The 13,136-nt window shown below is 61.2% G+C and overlaps 2 protein-coding genes and 1 long non-coding RNA gene across 6 annotated transcripts in view; 2 read left to right on the forward strand and 1 right to left on the reverse strand.

The window, feature by feature from the left end:
• MGRN1 (mahogunin ring finger 1) overlaps positions 1–9,646 on the forward strand; it is a 49,874-nt gene extending 40,228 nt beyond the window's left edge. The window contains exons 11-17 of one of the 3 annotated variants that reach the window (XM_064389918.1): positions 2,413–2,522; positions 3,333–3,404; positions 5,706–5,929; positions 6,915–7,038; positions 7,467–7,512; positions 8,095–8,202; positions 9,149–9,646. In XM_064389918.1, coding sequence (XP_064245988.1) covers positions 2,413–2,522; positions 3,333–3,404; positions 5,706–5,929; positions 6,915–7,038; positions 7,467–7,512; positions 8,095–8,202; positions 9,149–9,261 — 797 coding nt within the window. In that variant the 3' untranslated portion in view covers positions 9,262–9,646. Of the gene's footprint in view, positions 1–2,412; positions 2,523–3,332; positions 3,405–5,705; positions 5,930–6,914; positions 7,039–7,466; positions 7,513–8,094; positions 8,203–8,691; positions 8,737–9,148 lie in introns of all 3 variants that reach the window. The other 2 variants (XM_064389917.1, XM_064389916.1) reach the window with 2 other exon arrangements.
• LOC135281228 (uncharacterized) lies at positions 7,678–9,004 on the reverse strand. Its single transcript, XR_010347937.1, has 2 exons — positions 8,576–9,004; positions 7,678–7,873 (listed from the first exon to the last, which is right to left on the reverse strand). It is a non-coding gene; the product is annotated as an uncharacterized LOC135281228 (long non-coding RNA).
• Positions 9,647–10,095: 449 nt separating the features above from the next.
• NUDT16L1 (nudix hydrolase 16 like 1) lies at positions 10,096–12,910 on the forward strand. Of its 2 annotated transcripts, XM_064390966.1 has the most exons (3): positions 10,104–10,369; positions 10,780–11,040; positions 11,944–12,910. In XM_064390966.1, exons 1-3 carry the CDS (start codon positions 10,145–10,147, stop codon positions 12,349–12,351), a joined length of 894 nt encoding a protein of 297 aa, XP_064247036.1. In that variant the 5' UTR covers positions 10,104–10,144; the 3' UTR covers positions 12,352–12,910. The 2 variants fall into 2 exon arrangements, with proteins under 2 accessions (XP_064247037.1, XP_064247036.1); XM_064390967.1 differs by lacking the exon at positions 10,780–11,040 and having other exon boundaries at positions 10,096–10,369.
• Positions 12,911–13,136: the final 226 nt, after the last annotated feature.

Here is a 13,136-nt window from a genome sequence, read left to right on the forward strand (position 1 = left end):
CGACACAGGGCAACAACTGCCCCATCTGCAGGGTCCCTGAGTGCCCAGGCCACCAGGCCAGCCCCTGCCCCATCATCTGCAGGGTCCATGAATGCCCAGGCCAGCCCCTGCCCCTCTGCAGGCTCATGAGTGCCCTGGTGTCTAGGTTTGACAAGACAGGTGTCTGCTAAGGAAGGCAGGAGCCTCCCCTGAAATGGAAAATGTAAAACTCTCCCTCTGAATTATTATTTTGACATTAAGGGGGCTGTCAGCAAAGATACAGGAGCAGGAATAACAGTTCTTTGTTAGGGAAGAAAATTAAAATAAAATAAAGATGCAGTAATACAAAACACCACTGACACAGTCAGAGCAGGAGCTGAGCCCTGTGGGTCAGGGTGGTGGCACAGTCCCATCCCATGGGGGCTCAGCCCTCCTGCAGTGCCAGCTGTGCTTCTGCTGGAGCAGGGATCCTGCACAAGGGGGGAGTTTTCCTCTGGAGCTCCAGGGCTGCTGGAGATGGGCCTGCTCTTCCTCTGGGAATGCAGGGCAGGAAAAAGCTGCTCCTCTGGGAATGCAGGGCAGGAGAAAGCTGCTCCTCTGGGAATGCAGTGGGCAAAGGCTGCTGTGCTGTTCCAGGCTCAGATTGTATCCAGGTAGGAATGCTTGGCTCCTGCCCTGGGCAGGGCATCTCCCCATGGGATGCTGGAATTTGATCAGCCATGCAGGGACACTCAGTGGCCATGGACAGCAGAGATCTCCTGGAGGGAGGATGGGCTGTGGGAGAGAGAAAGAAAACTGCCCCATGAACAGAAGATAACTGCCCCATCAGACAGGAGAAGAATACACACCCATTTCCAACTGAGACACCTGGCCCTGCCCAGCTCCTGGCAGGAGGAGCCTCTTTTCAGTCCCCCACCCCAAGGCTCAGCATTGGAGGAGAAGGGCTCTCTTCACTCACCCTGTCCCTGGGTGGATCTGAAGGTGCAGGTGCTCTGGGCTGTGCCATTTCAGCAGTTCTTGTGTTTTGGTGAAGATGATGGAAAATCCCCCAAAGGAAGGGATGGAGAAGCTTTATCCTGAGGGTATCTGGCTGAGAGAGCACCAGCACCACTGGAGGGGTGTCCAAGTACACAGCATTTTTTTTTTTAATCTTCTGACAACCTTACCCAGGTTTCACCAGGAGGCAGGGATGAGGTAACAGTCAGTTTGGAGTCTTTTGCTCTGCCAGGAGTTAGGAGGATTGGCTTAACCCCTGCATTGCTCAGCTCCCAAAAGATGGAAAAACTTAAATACATGTTTTGACACTCAGGCAGCATTTGCTGAATTCTGTGTTTTTTCAAAAGCACAGAGGCACAGGAGGCCCTTGAGAATTTTGTGTTCCTGCTGGAAGGGGCAGAGTGTGGGTTTTACCCCCTGGTCTCTGAGGTATTTGATTGTTTCTAACTGACAGTTCTCAGGGAAAGAAATAAAGAGCCTGAGACTGATGTTTGGCCTGAGAAATTAAGTCCAAACAGCCCAAACATGGAAAAGAGCAGTAACCAAATGCAAGATCTCACCAGAGGAAGTGCCAGACTGCTTTGACTATAAGTAGCACATCTTAAGACACAGGAACAACATTGTCCCATCTGCAGGCTGTAGGGGAGTAGGTTGTATTTGTTTGGAAAATGCCCCCATCTCAGACTTCCTGGGAATCTGCTGCTGGGGAGTGCAGAGGCAGCAGGGATAGATTTGTACCTCTGTTCTCTGGCTCTAGGCTGATCTTGAAGGGGCTAGGTGCAACAAGAACTAGGAACATGCCTGGCAGGTCCTCACAGCTGCATCAGAACAGATATCTGGCTTGTTTGTGTGCACCCTTGGCACAGAGGAACAAGCCATGTGAAACATCTGCAGATAGGAGAGATCTGCAGGGAGTGGAGATCAAAGCTCTGGTGGTGGGAGGACTGAGGGGTGGCTGTGCTGGAGACAGGAGTACAGGCACTAACCTTCAGCTGGAGCCTTTCACCACCCCAGGGCTGAGGTTTGTGGGGTCTGAAGGAGCCCAAAGGGGATTTAATGACTCCCCCACCCAACCTGTAGCATGCAGTGCACTCCTGAGGCTGAGCTCATGTTTTTCTTACTGTGTTGTTGTGACCTACCCTTAAGGGGAACTTCTCTGGGCCTCTACACTTGCAGAGTAGCTGAAGTACCCTGTCCATGACTGTACTGGGGCAGGCAGTGCCTGTTCTCCACCAGGGCTCTGTGCACCCAGACTTGTTCAGCCAGCAGATCCCTTCCCTGTGCAGATCAATGGGAGCCCAACTCCATCCCTTGGCTTTGGGGCTCTCCATGGCCCCACTCCCCATGCCCAGGGGAGCTCCTTCGTGCCCACAGTGTGTTTGTGGCATGGCCTGGCCCTGCTGGGCTGTGCAGTCACCACCTCCTGTTCTCTCCCAGCCTTCCGTGCCCTGCTGCAGATCCGGGCGGTGAGGAAGAAGCCGGGGGCTCTGTCGCCGGTGTCGTTCAGCCCTGTCCTGGCACAGAGTGTGGACCATGATGAGCACTCTGTGAGTACCTGCTGAGCCTGTGCAAAGCCTGCCCGTTGGTCTCAGCCTGAGCAAGAGCTGCTGGGTGCATGAGTTGCTTGGACTGATGGCTGGGACCTCAGGAGGCTTGGTCACACCCTCCTCTGAGGGCTTCCCAAGCAGTGCTGCCTTTTCTTATCAACACAACTGGACTAGAGGAAACAAATCCACAGAAATCTCAGGACGAGAAGGTTTCTTGTTGCCTGGCCCAACAGAAAAGTGGCAGACTCTGGGCATGACAGGGTGGGAGCTGTGAAAACGGGGCAGAAGGGTTCCAGTTTTGACTTGCAAACACATCTCTGTGGCAGCACACGGATGAAATGCCCTTGGCACTGGGGTTCCCAGCATGGCAGTAGAAAGGCCTCCTTGTGGCAGCTTCCCTGGGTGTCTTGGCATGCATCTGAGGGAGTGTGGGATGGGAGGTGTCGTGCTGGTGGCCTCAGGGCCCAGCTGCATGTCCCAGTGTGGCAAGGGCAGCGCTGTTGCACAGCTGGCTCTGGTGAGACACCAAGATTAGAGTGAGGAGAAGGACACGTGCATCTAGACCATCCTACAGGCTTTCATGGGAACAGATACTGTCACAGAAAAAGGTTGCCTTTATCCAGCTGCCCTCTGCTGCCTTCAGCTGGGGCTGAGGAATAGGGTGGTGAAGGCTGAGGGTTGTGAAGCAGAGTGTGGTGTGTGGAGGACACGGTGCTGTCACCTGCAGCGAGGTGAGGAGATGCTGTGTGTCTCTTCCTGTCACTTAACCTCAAGAAACAACTTCTTTAAAACATGGTTTTCTCTTGACAGCACCCCTTTAAACCCCTTAAGGTGAGCTCTGTCTCCCTGCCCAGCAGGAAGCCTAGGAGGGAAGTGAGAACAGTAAGTGGACTCTGCTGGTTGCACTTGGCAGCTCTGCCAGCGGTGTCACCTGCACGTGGCAGTGTCACACACGAGGGCTTGCTGACACTCTGGGTTTGGCCTGTGCCCCTGCCAGGCTGTGACACTCCACATCCTTCACACTGGCAGTGAGATGCTCACACCCTGCACAGATAATCACTGACATCCCTGGTTTGCCTGTGGAGGAACAAGCAAGCTTGGCACAGGGGTCTGATGCTGACTCTCAGGGACTGTCCCCTGGCTGATTTATGGTTCCTGGCCAAGATGTTTTCACAGCTTCTTAGGACTGTGGGCAAGCTGCAGTCCCAAGCTCACCCAAAAGCTTCCTTGCACTTACCTCATCCCCTGGGCAGTTTGGTGTGGGCACATCTTGGTGTGGTTTGTGGTGCTGGCATGTAGAGGTGCAGCTGGAGCTGGTCTTGCATTCAGGAGCACTGGCTGTGACAGGCTGGTTTGCTTTTACAGGAACAGGAAGGATGGAGCTTGTCTTGGCTGGGGACCCTCTGAGTGGGTTTGGCAGTGTAACTGCAGTGCTGTGCTGGGGACAGCATGAATGGCAATTGTGGGGGTCCAGGAGCTGGGAAGGGGAAACCTGAGGGAGCCCCCAGGCCAGGCAGGCTGTTTGTGCCCTCTTTGTTTACCCCCATCAAATGCAGCCATGGCTGTCATCTCTGTCAAGGAAGTTGCAGGTTTTGTTTTTGCTCAAGCCACCTCTGATGCTCGGCCTTGTAGGAACATGGCTTGCTGGGCTTGAAGGGCTGGAGAAAACCTGGTGCTGGTTCAGGTTTGAACCCATTCTGGCATGACCTGGCTCTCTGCAAGGCTCCCACAAGGACTGGTAGTGTTCCTGAGTGTCCCAGAAGGGAATGGTGTCCCAGAGAGGGTGTCCTAGCCATTGGCTGGGAAATCCTCCTCCAGGCTCTGAGCTGTGCTGTGCAACCTGAGCTTTCAGCACAGCAACAGGCAGCCTTTGAACCCTCAGGGCCTGCCCTGCACAGCCAGGAGACAAAGCCCCAAACAGGAATCCAGGGCAGTTTGTCTCCCTGACTTTTCTGTACACAGAATAGCACAGCTGGATTTCTGTCTGCAGATGAAAAGTTTTTTGGAGATGGCTTTTGGCTCCACCACCTACAGCTGGCAGCAGCTGGGAACCCATGCCTTCTTTAGCTGAGCTCTTTATCTTCAAAGCTCACAACACTCACAGCACCAGTACTTGGGGATTGACCCCAGGTGCCACTCATTCTTCCCTCCCCAACAGCCCTAACTCCTCCTGTGACCAAGGTGAGTCAGTTCAGCACTCAGCTCTCACCAAATCAGGGCTGTGTTGGTACAGGCTGCTGGGCAGGTTCATCTGCAGGTGTGACTGAGACACGGGGCACACAGAGGCTGTGGAGGTTCATGGCCAGGCTGAGCAGCATGGTGCCATCCTCTGTACAGCTTAGAACCACCTCCTTGAGGACACAGGGCTGAAACATCTCAATTTAATGTAGCCTGAAGTGTGGGAGTGTCACCTCCTGATTTGCATCAGGCTGGGCTGAGCTGCCTGTGGCCTCCTGGGCTCAGGATAAACCCCATTTGTCTCTGGGTGCACAGGGTCTTTATGATCAGGAGTTTTTTTGGAGTTACCAGTGTTGATTTAATGGCTTTGCAAGGGTCCCTTTGAGTGGCAGCTTTGTGATTTAGAGAGAGAATGGGAGTTGGTGTGGGTTTCCTCCTCCTAACGAGGCCAGTGGTTTTGTGATCCCTTTCCTGCCTTTTAGCAGAGCTGGCTGTGCATGGAGCCAGTGTTAGCAGCTCAGAGGACATGGGAGAACTGGAATTGGGGTAGGCTTCAAGAACCATCTCTCAGCTGGTGCACACATGCTCCCCTCCTTCAGCTCTGCCTTGGTGACACTGGTGGTGCTGTGAAACAGCTGCATGTTCCATGGCTGGGAGCACAAGTGGGATGTTCATTGAGCTGGAAATGTCTCTGAACCGCTGGAGGAGCTTTCAGGGGAAAAAAATCCAAATGTATTTTATAGCAGCTTTTTAGGAGCCTGCTTCCTCACCCTCCTTGCCCAGCTCTTGAAAGCACATCAGGGGGATGCCCAACCTCTCAAGCACTGCTCTGGGAGCTTGCCTGGAGCATCACCAGCACTGCAGCCCTGAGGGGAAGGTGTGGCCGTCCAGGGAAGGCGCCAAGGAGGCCTGGAGAGGTGGCTGTGGGGCTGGGCTGCCTGGGGGGAGCAGCAGGCTTCCAGCCTGGCGATGCTTTCCTACCACCCCCCTGTTTGTCACCCGCAGAGCTCTGACAACATCCCCGCAGGCTACGAGCCCATCTCGCTGCTGGAAGCGCTGAACGGGCTGCGCTCGGCGTCGCCCGCGCTGCCCTCGGCCCCTCTGTACGACGAGATCTCCTACTCGGGGCTGGGGGACGGGCTGCCCCCCGCCAGCCGCCCGCTCGTGGCCATGGACAGAGCCCTGGAGGGCGCCCACCCAAAGGGCAAGCGCAGCAAGTCTCCAGACAGGTCAGCAGGGCACGGGGTCTGCTCCTCTCGCCAGCCCTGAGGCTTGGTGGCCACACGCACCGCGAGCCAGGAGAGGCTCTGGCTGGTCCCACCACTGCTGTTAGCACAGCTAACCCAGAACTTCAGGAGGCCAGCAGGTGCTTGTGCCAGGGAGGGAACTGGGACATTGTCCCTGTGTTCAGCCTGGTTACAGTCTCCTAAGGACTGGCTCTGTCACCAAAAGAAAGAGGATTTTTAACAAGGAGAATTTAATCATAGAATCACAAAATGGTTTGCTTTGGGAAGGGCCATTAAGCTCATCTCATTGCAACTCCCTGCTGTGGACAGACAACTTCCACTATCCCAGGTGGCTCCACGCTCCTTCCAGCCTGGCCTTGGACACTTCCAGGGGCGGAGCAGCCACAGCTTCTCTGGGCAGCCTGTGCCAGGGCCTCACCACCCCCACAGTAAAGGCTTTGGATGGAAGTGTCTCCTTCCCAATGCACTTAGTCCTAGAATTTACATTTGATGTCCAAGCCTCATTGGATTTCAGCTTTCCATGAAGCTCCTCAGGAGCAAAGGAATGGGGAGGAGTGACCTGGATTTCAGAGCACAAAGTGCTGAATTGAGATCCTGTAGTTCTTGTCTGAAGGCTCCTCTGTTGGCCCTGTGATGGAGGGGTTAGGTGAGGATATGGGGCTGTTCTGATCAGATCAGACTGGGTTTGTTCCTGGCACTCCTCACTGCTCCAGCCCAGATTTTCACCTGGGAAGGGAGCCCTGAAAGTGTGAGGAGCAGGGTGGGACCTGAGCCTCTTGTTGCTGTGCTGGAGTTTGGCACCACTTGGCTCTGTCCTGCCCTGCTGCTGCTGTTCCCCATGTGGCCATGATGAATTCAGCTCCCCACTCTGAGCTCCTGCTCATGAGAGCAGGCTTGTGCTGCCCCCAAGTCCTGCAGGCCCCAGGGCGCTGGCAGCTCCCTGCAAATGGAGTTTCTCTTGCTGCAGCACACTACGGTCTCCCTCATCCCCAATCCATGAGGAGGATGAGGAGAAGCTCTCCGAGGACTCTGACTCGCAGGCGGTGCTGAGCGGGGGTGAGCTGGTCCTGAGGGAGACCAGCTCTCCAGAGGTAAGTGTGTGCTCTGCTGGGACATGGGAAGTGCCTCCTGAAGGACCATTGCCTGAGCCAAGAGTCTTGCTTTGGTTACCCCTAAGGCCCCCTGGGGAAGGAGGTAGCCACTCCCTGTGCTCCTGACACCTCTTTGGCAGTGGAAAACCACTCAGTCATGGCAGAGCTGACCTTCCCCAGCATCCTGGGCATGCCTGGCAGTGTTTGGGGCAGGGGTGGGAGCTGGCATTAGGAGCTTCCACCTTACCACCTTGCTGGTAAGACCCCTCCAATCCCAGCCTGCAGTGCTACAGCACTGGGGTAGCCCCTGCTCCTGCCCTGGAACAAGCCCTGGCCCCGAGCACAGCTCCCTGGAGAAAGCCAGAGCAGGAGAATGGCACAGCAAAGGCTCCAGCTGCAGAAGTAACCTGTGCTGTCCCTCCTTACAGAGCGTGGCAGGGGAAGAGCTGGAGGAGGCCTCATCGGTGCAGCAGGGTAGGTGTGGGTGCAGCCAGACCTCGGCTCGGTGTTCAGTGCTGTTGGGTGGGACAGGGACAACTGGGGAATGAACAAATGAGCTCAGAAACATCCAGCCCCCTAAGTCCATCTCTGAGGCTCTGTTCTTCACCAGGGAAAGGTCCCAGGCAAGAGAGCAAAATCCACAGGTTTCCCTGGTTTATTTGCCAAGCATCTTGCCTTGCTCTGAGCTCTACTCAGGTAGAGCTTTCCATGCCACAAGCTCTGCTTGCACCAGTGAGGACACCACTGGGGTCCTGGTGAGAGCACATCCATGGTACTGGGCACACAGAATGGGCCTCTGGGTCCTTGGGATGGGTCTCTGTTGCTCAGTCAACACCTAGAGGGGAGAAGGATGGGGTGAGAGAGGAGTGATGGGCACACTTTGGGCCAGGAGGCTGCACGTGAAGAGGTGGCCCTTTGGCACTGTGACCCGGGCCAGTGTGACCAGCACTGCAGCGGGGCTGGGGGGCCTGGGGAGCTTCCCCACATGCAAGAGCTCCACCCACCCTGGCCGTGGGCGCCCGGGGGCTGAGGGGCCGTGCTCTGGGCTGGTTCCAGGTAGCCGCCCGCCCTCGGTGGAAGACGTGCTGCAGGACGGCGGCTGCGGCGAGAGCCGGAGCCTGACGCGCTCCGAGAGCGACGCCCCGGTCGACGTCTTCCTGCCAGGTAACGGCCGCGCCAGCGGGGCCGGGGCCCGTGGAGCCCTGTCCCACAGCCCTGGCGTGGGGCTGGAGCAGTCCTGCCCGGTGCACGGGCTCCCAGGGTGAGCGGTGGGCAGCGGGGATTATACAGAGGTGACCCCCTCTCTCTCCTTCTCCCTCACCCTCGTGTCTCTGTCCTTCCCCTCCTTTCTTCTCTTCGGGCCACAGCCGCTCCCAGCACAGTTGTGTGAGACAAGGGCCTGCTGTGTGCTCCCAAGTGTGCTCCTGCTTGGGGTGAGGGAGGGGAGCCCTGTGGGCCAGCAGCTGGGGACAGGCGGTGCTGTCACGACAGGGAGGGTCCCGGTGTGACAGGGACAGGGACACTGCGCTGTCCTCACCTCTGACTGTTGTTGTTGCAGCCTGTTTTCTTCCGTAGAGTCGCAGTCTGTTCTGAGTTACCTCTCTAATGTCTCCTTCCCTCTCTGTCTGCCTTCCTCCCTCCTGTCTTGGGCAGCACTTGGTCCTGATTCCTGCTCTGTTGGTATAGAGGAGTAAGCTGGTACGTCTTCTCGTTCTTCTTACGCATCCCTGTTGTGGGGGGCAGCAGGGCCCTCCTGGGAGTGCTGGCAGACAGCGGGGATGGGGCTGGTCCTGGCCGTGGGCAGGGAAGGAGGGGCAGCAAACCAGCCAGGCTGCACTGCTGGCTCTGTCCTCGCTCCCTTCCCAGTGCTGGCACAGCATTCCTGCTGTCCCCGAGTGCCAGGACACCACCAACACCCAGGGCCCTGCTGGCTTCTCCCAGCCTGTGGCACACCGCGTCCCCCCCGTGTCCCACCCGTGACACTCAGCCTGCGCCCGAGGGGAGGAGTGGCTGGCTGCAGCCCCACCTCCTGTGCTCAGTCCAGTGGGAGGGATGGCTGACACCCGGCCAGGCTCCCGGGGCTGGCACTGAACTCCCTGTCCTCACCCAGGCTCGTCCGACTTCACCAAGACGCTCCCCGTCCGCGGCACCGGCAGCCCCACGCAGCCCCTTCTCTTCGAGCAGACGCGTCTGCACCTGGAGGACGAGCAGAGCGCTCCGTGAGGGCCGGGCTGCCCGTGCCCGTGGGCGGCCCCGCCCGTGCATGCTCCCTGCGCCGGGGAGGGGCTGCTGCCGCCGCGGGACGTGGCCGTGGGGCCGGGGCGGCAGATGAAGGACACTACCGATGTATATTTTGTACGTACCGAGCACAGCCCTTTGCTGTCACTGCCCCTGTACATAGCTGTGGCCCTCCCTGCCTTGCCGGGGCGCGGGGCTCCGCGGGAGCGGCGGAGGGCGGGGGCCAGCCCGGCCCAGCCCGTTCGGGGTGCCCCCCGTTCCCGCAGAGCCCGGCGCTGCCCACGCCGTGTGCCTTGTTCTGCTTCTGCGGGGGTCCCGGGGCCCGTCCCGCTCCCCGTCCATGTTTGTAGTAATAAACCGTGGAGCAGCCGCCGCACTGCGTCTGCGCCGGGGGCGGGGCCAGCGGGGGCGGGGCCAACCGGGGGGCGGGGCCAGGGGCTGAGGGATCCTGCCTGGGCGGGAGGCGGGGCCAAAGTGGCGGGGTTGGTGCGGGGGGCGTGGCCAGGGCATGGCGGGGGTGTGTGTGGGGGGGTGGCTCGTTCGTTCCCGCCCCCGCCTCCTTCCCGGCGTGCCCTTCGGCGCCCCTCCTTCCCCGCGCGCTCCGCTGGGATTGGCCGCGCGCGCCGCCGGCCCCCGCGCGCCGCGCTGCCCTAATAAGGCGAGCGGCGCGCGCAGCCCGCCCGCCCCTCATTGACCGCCCGCCGGCCGCCCCGCCTCTGGCGCGCGCGGCGATTGGCGGGCTCCGCCGAGAGCCCATTGGCCCTGCGGCGCGCGGCGCGCTCCCATTGGCCGGGGCGGGTGGCGGTCCCGCCCCCGCGGCGCCGTGGGCGCGGCGCGTGCGCGGAGCGGGCGGCGGTGGCGCGAGGCGATGGCGGCCATGGGGACGATGGCGGCCATGGGCCCGCTGCCCGCCATGGGCGCGCTGCCGCCCCTGCCCACTCTCGGCGTGCCCGGCGTGCCCGAGCTGAAGCCGCTCACGCGGTACGAGGCGATGCGGCTCGGCCCGGGCTGGAGCCACTCGTGCCACGCCATGCTGTACGCGCCCAACCCGGGCATGCTGTTCGGCCGCATCCCGCTGCGCTACGCCGTGCTGGTGAGGGGGGGCGAGGCCGCGCCGGGCCGGGCAGGGACCGGGGCCGGGGCCGGGGCCAGGGCGGCGGCGGGCGGGCCCTGGGCTGGGGCGGGGCGGGCCGCGGGCTCGGGGGCGGCGGGCTGAGGGGCGGCGGCTCCGCGGTAGTTCCCGTTCAGCGCGGTAGTGGCAGGCTGGGCCCGAGCCTGGGGGGGAGCTCCCGGGCCCCCGGGCTTGCGCGGCCGGGGCGCGGAGCCCTGCGGCCGGGCCGCTGTCGGTGGATGGTCCTGGATGCGCCGGCCGGTAGTGCCGCGACGGAGCGGCCTTGACGCCTCCCGCGCCCCTCCGGCTCCTCCGGAGGCCCCCGTGACGCCCCCTCGCCCCCCGCCGGGGGCCGCGCCGTGCCCCATTAACACCCTGCGCCTCTATTGCAGATGCAGATGCGATTTGACGGACTGCTGGGCTTTCCCGGGGGGTTCGTGGATCGCCGTTACTGGTCCCTGGAGGACGGTCTGAATCGGGTGCTGGGCTTGGGTTTAGGCTGTGTGCGCCTGACGGAAGCTGACTATCTGTGCTCGCACCTGACAGAGGGGCCACATCGCGTGGTGGCACACTTCTACGCCAGGCAGCTCACCCTGGAGGAGCTGCACACCATCGAGATCAGCGCGGTGCATTCCCGAGACCACGGGATGGAGGTGGGACACCCGCGAGGGGTGTGCGAGCTCTCAGTTAGCCCAGGGAAGGCGCCGCTTCCCTCCTGGGTCTGCCGGGCTGCCCTGGCCAGCCCGGCCGGGGAATGCACCGCAGGTCGAGCTGCCGTGGGCAGGTGCCCGCACCGCCCGAGGCAGCGGCGTTAGGGACCGTGCCCGGGGTCGTGCCGCCCGCTCCGAGCGTAGCCAGCTCGAGCTCCAGCTTTTCCCGGTGTCCACCCACGCAGGGATGAGCCCGTGTTACCGCTCGGCCTCAGGATGTGGGCGAGGGCCGTTTGCAGCCGGGGGGATCCCCCCTGCCCTGGGCCGAGTGCCCCGGACTGGACCGTGACCTCGGTGTGGTGATGTCGCTGTGAGCCGAGCTCCTCCCCTGCGGGGGGCACCTTCCTGCCCGCGGGCGGCCGGGCCCGGGGCAGCGCGAGAGCCGGGGCCTGCCCCGCGCCCACGGGGCGCCCGGTGGGTGTCGGCAGCCGCGAGCCGAGGCAGCGGGCTCTGGGTCGTGGCCTGGCGCAGGGGGACTCGTGGGACAGCCGTGGTGTCACCACGCAGGGCACGGATGGAGGGGAAAGTGGGACTCCCATAGTGGCCTGGGGCAGCGGGATCCCTGCAAAGGGGCAGAAGGGGGAGCAGAGCCAGGGCCGGGCTGAGGGGCTGGGCAGGCAGAGCAGGGCCCTGGGGGGTTTGGGCAGGGGCACTGAAGGGGCTCAGTGGGGCTGAGGGCAGCAAGGGCAGGGGCTGGTGTGGGAGGGAGGGGCAGAGCCTGGCACGGGGGCAGGGCAAGCCTGGGCTGAGGGCTGGCGGGCACCGGGTGAGGGTGTGGGGCAGAGGGTGCGGGCGGGGGGCTGGCGCTGCCGTGGCCCCTGCTGAGCCGTGCCCGTGCTGTTGCAGGTGATGGGCATGGTCCGTGTCCCCCTCTACACCCAGAAGGATCGCATGGGCGGGCTGCCCAACTTCCTGGCCAACTCCTTCGTAGGAACCGCCAAGTTCCAGCTCCTGTTTGCCCTGAAGATCCTGAACATGGTGCCGGAGGAGAAGCTGGCCGAGGCGGTGGCTGCCACGCAGAGGCCGAAGAAGGCGGCCATCGACCACGCCGGAGGGGCAGCAGGACACCACAAGGCGGGCAACGAGCTGGCTAGAGCGGGCAATGAGCTGGGAGAGAGGGCAGAGCACCCGGGCATGTTGCACGGGGGGGCAGAGCAGCACCTGGTGGGGCTGGAGGGCGAGGCCGAGGCGCTGGAGCAGCAGGTGGGGCTGGGCGCTGACGCCATGGCCGAGCAGGCCGAGGGCATGGAGTGACGCCGCCGCGATGGCGCTCAGTTAAAAGTGGGTGAGCTGAGAGACTTCTAACTTTCCGACCCGTGGCTGGCTGCAGTGGCTGCCCACGCGGTCCCACTGCCCAGCCGGGAGGGGTTGGGTTTGTCTAAAGCAGGGAAAAGCGATTTTATTTTTATGGCCATTAAACTCTTAGCGAGCTTCCCAGATCAACCTGCACAGCCCCTGCAGAGAGTTCATGTGCTTACATGAGGGCGCCAGAGCCTTAGAATAACGCTTTGATTTCAGGGACACTGCTGCTGTCAGGTCCCCCTTTCATTTGTAAGGAACAAAACATCTAATTTTTTAAATGCCCCGTCTCGACTCGGACGTGGCTGTGTTGGCACTGGGCACAGCTGAGGCCTGGGGCTTCTGGTCAAGCACCTCTGCCCGTGTTAGGGGCCAGGCTCCCCTTGGGGTGCTGGCACAACGGGGCAGCCGTGCCATGAATTCCCTCTGGGGCGTTGGGGATGCTCATGTGGGTCCCTACCTGGAGATCTGTGGGAGCAGGAAAGTGGAATAAATGGCTTTGCTGAAAGTTTAACACTTGGGATTGTTCTTGAGGGTTGGTGCAGAGCTGGTGGTGACTCCAAGCTGGGGAGGTGCAGGGTGGGGGAGCACAGAGGGCAGAGGTGAAGGGCTGGAGCTGGGGGTGGCAGGAGGGGCGTGGGCTGGCTCAGGTGCTTTACCATGCCAGCCCTTGAGTTTGGGTTGCTCTAGAATGGTTTGTGCTCCCCAGGGCTCCAGGCAGGGCTGGGAGTAGCTTGTCC

The sequence above is a fragment of the Passer domesticus genome, chromosome 15, assembly GCF_036417665.1.
Source record: "Passer domesticus isolate bPasDom1 chromosome 15, bPasDom1.hap1, whole genome shotgun sequence".
Lineage (NCBI taxonomy): Eukaryota > Metazoa > Chordata > Aves > Passeriformes > Passeridae > Passer > Passer domesticus.

Coding starts and splice junctions, on each gene's coding strand:
- NUDT16L1 (XM_064390966.1), top strand. CDS start 10,145: ATGGCGGCCATGGGGACGATGGCGGCCATGGGCCCGCTGCCCGCCATG. Junction 10,370..10,779: donor CGCTGCGCTACGCCGTGCTG/GTGAGGGGGGGC, acceptor CCTCTATTGCAG/ATGCAGATGCGATTTGACGG. Junction 11,041..11,943: donor CCCGAGACCACGGGATGGAG/GTGGGACACCCG, acceptor GTGCTGTTGCAG/GTGATGGGCATGGTCCGTGT.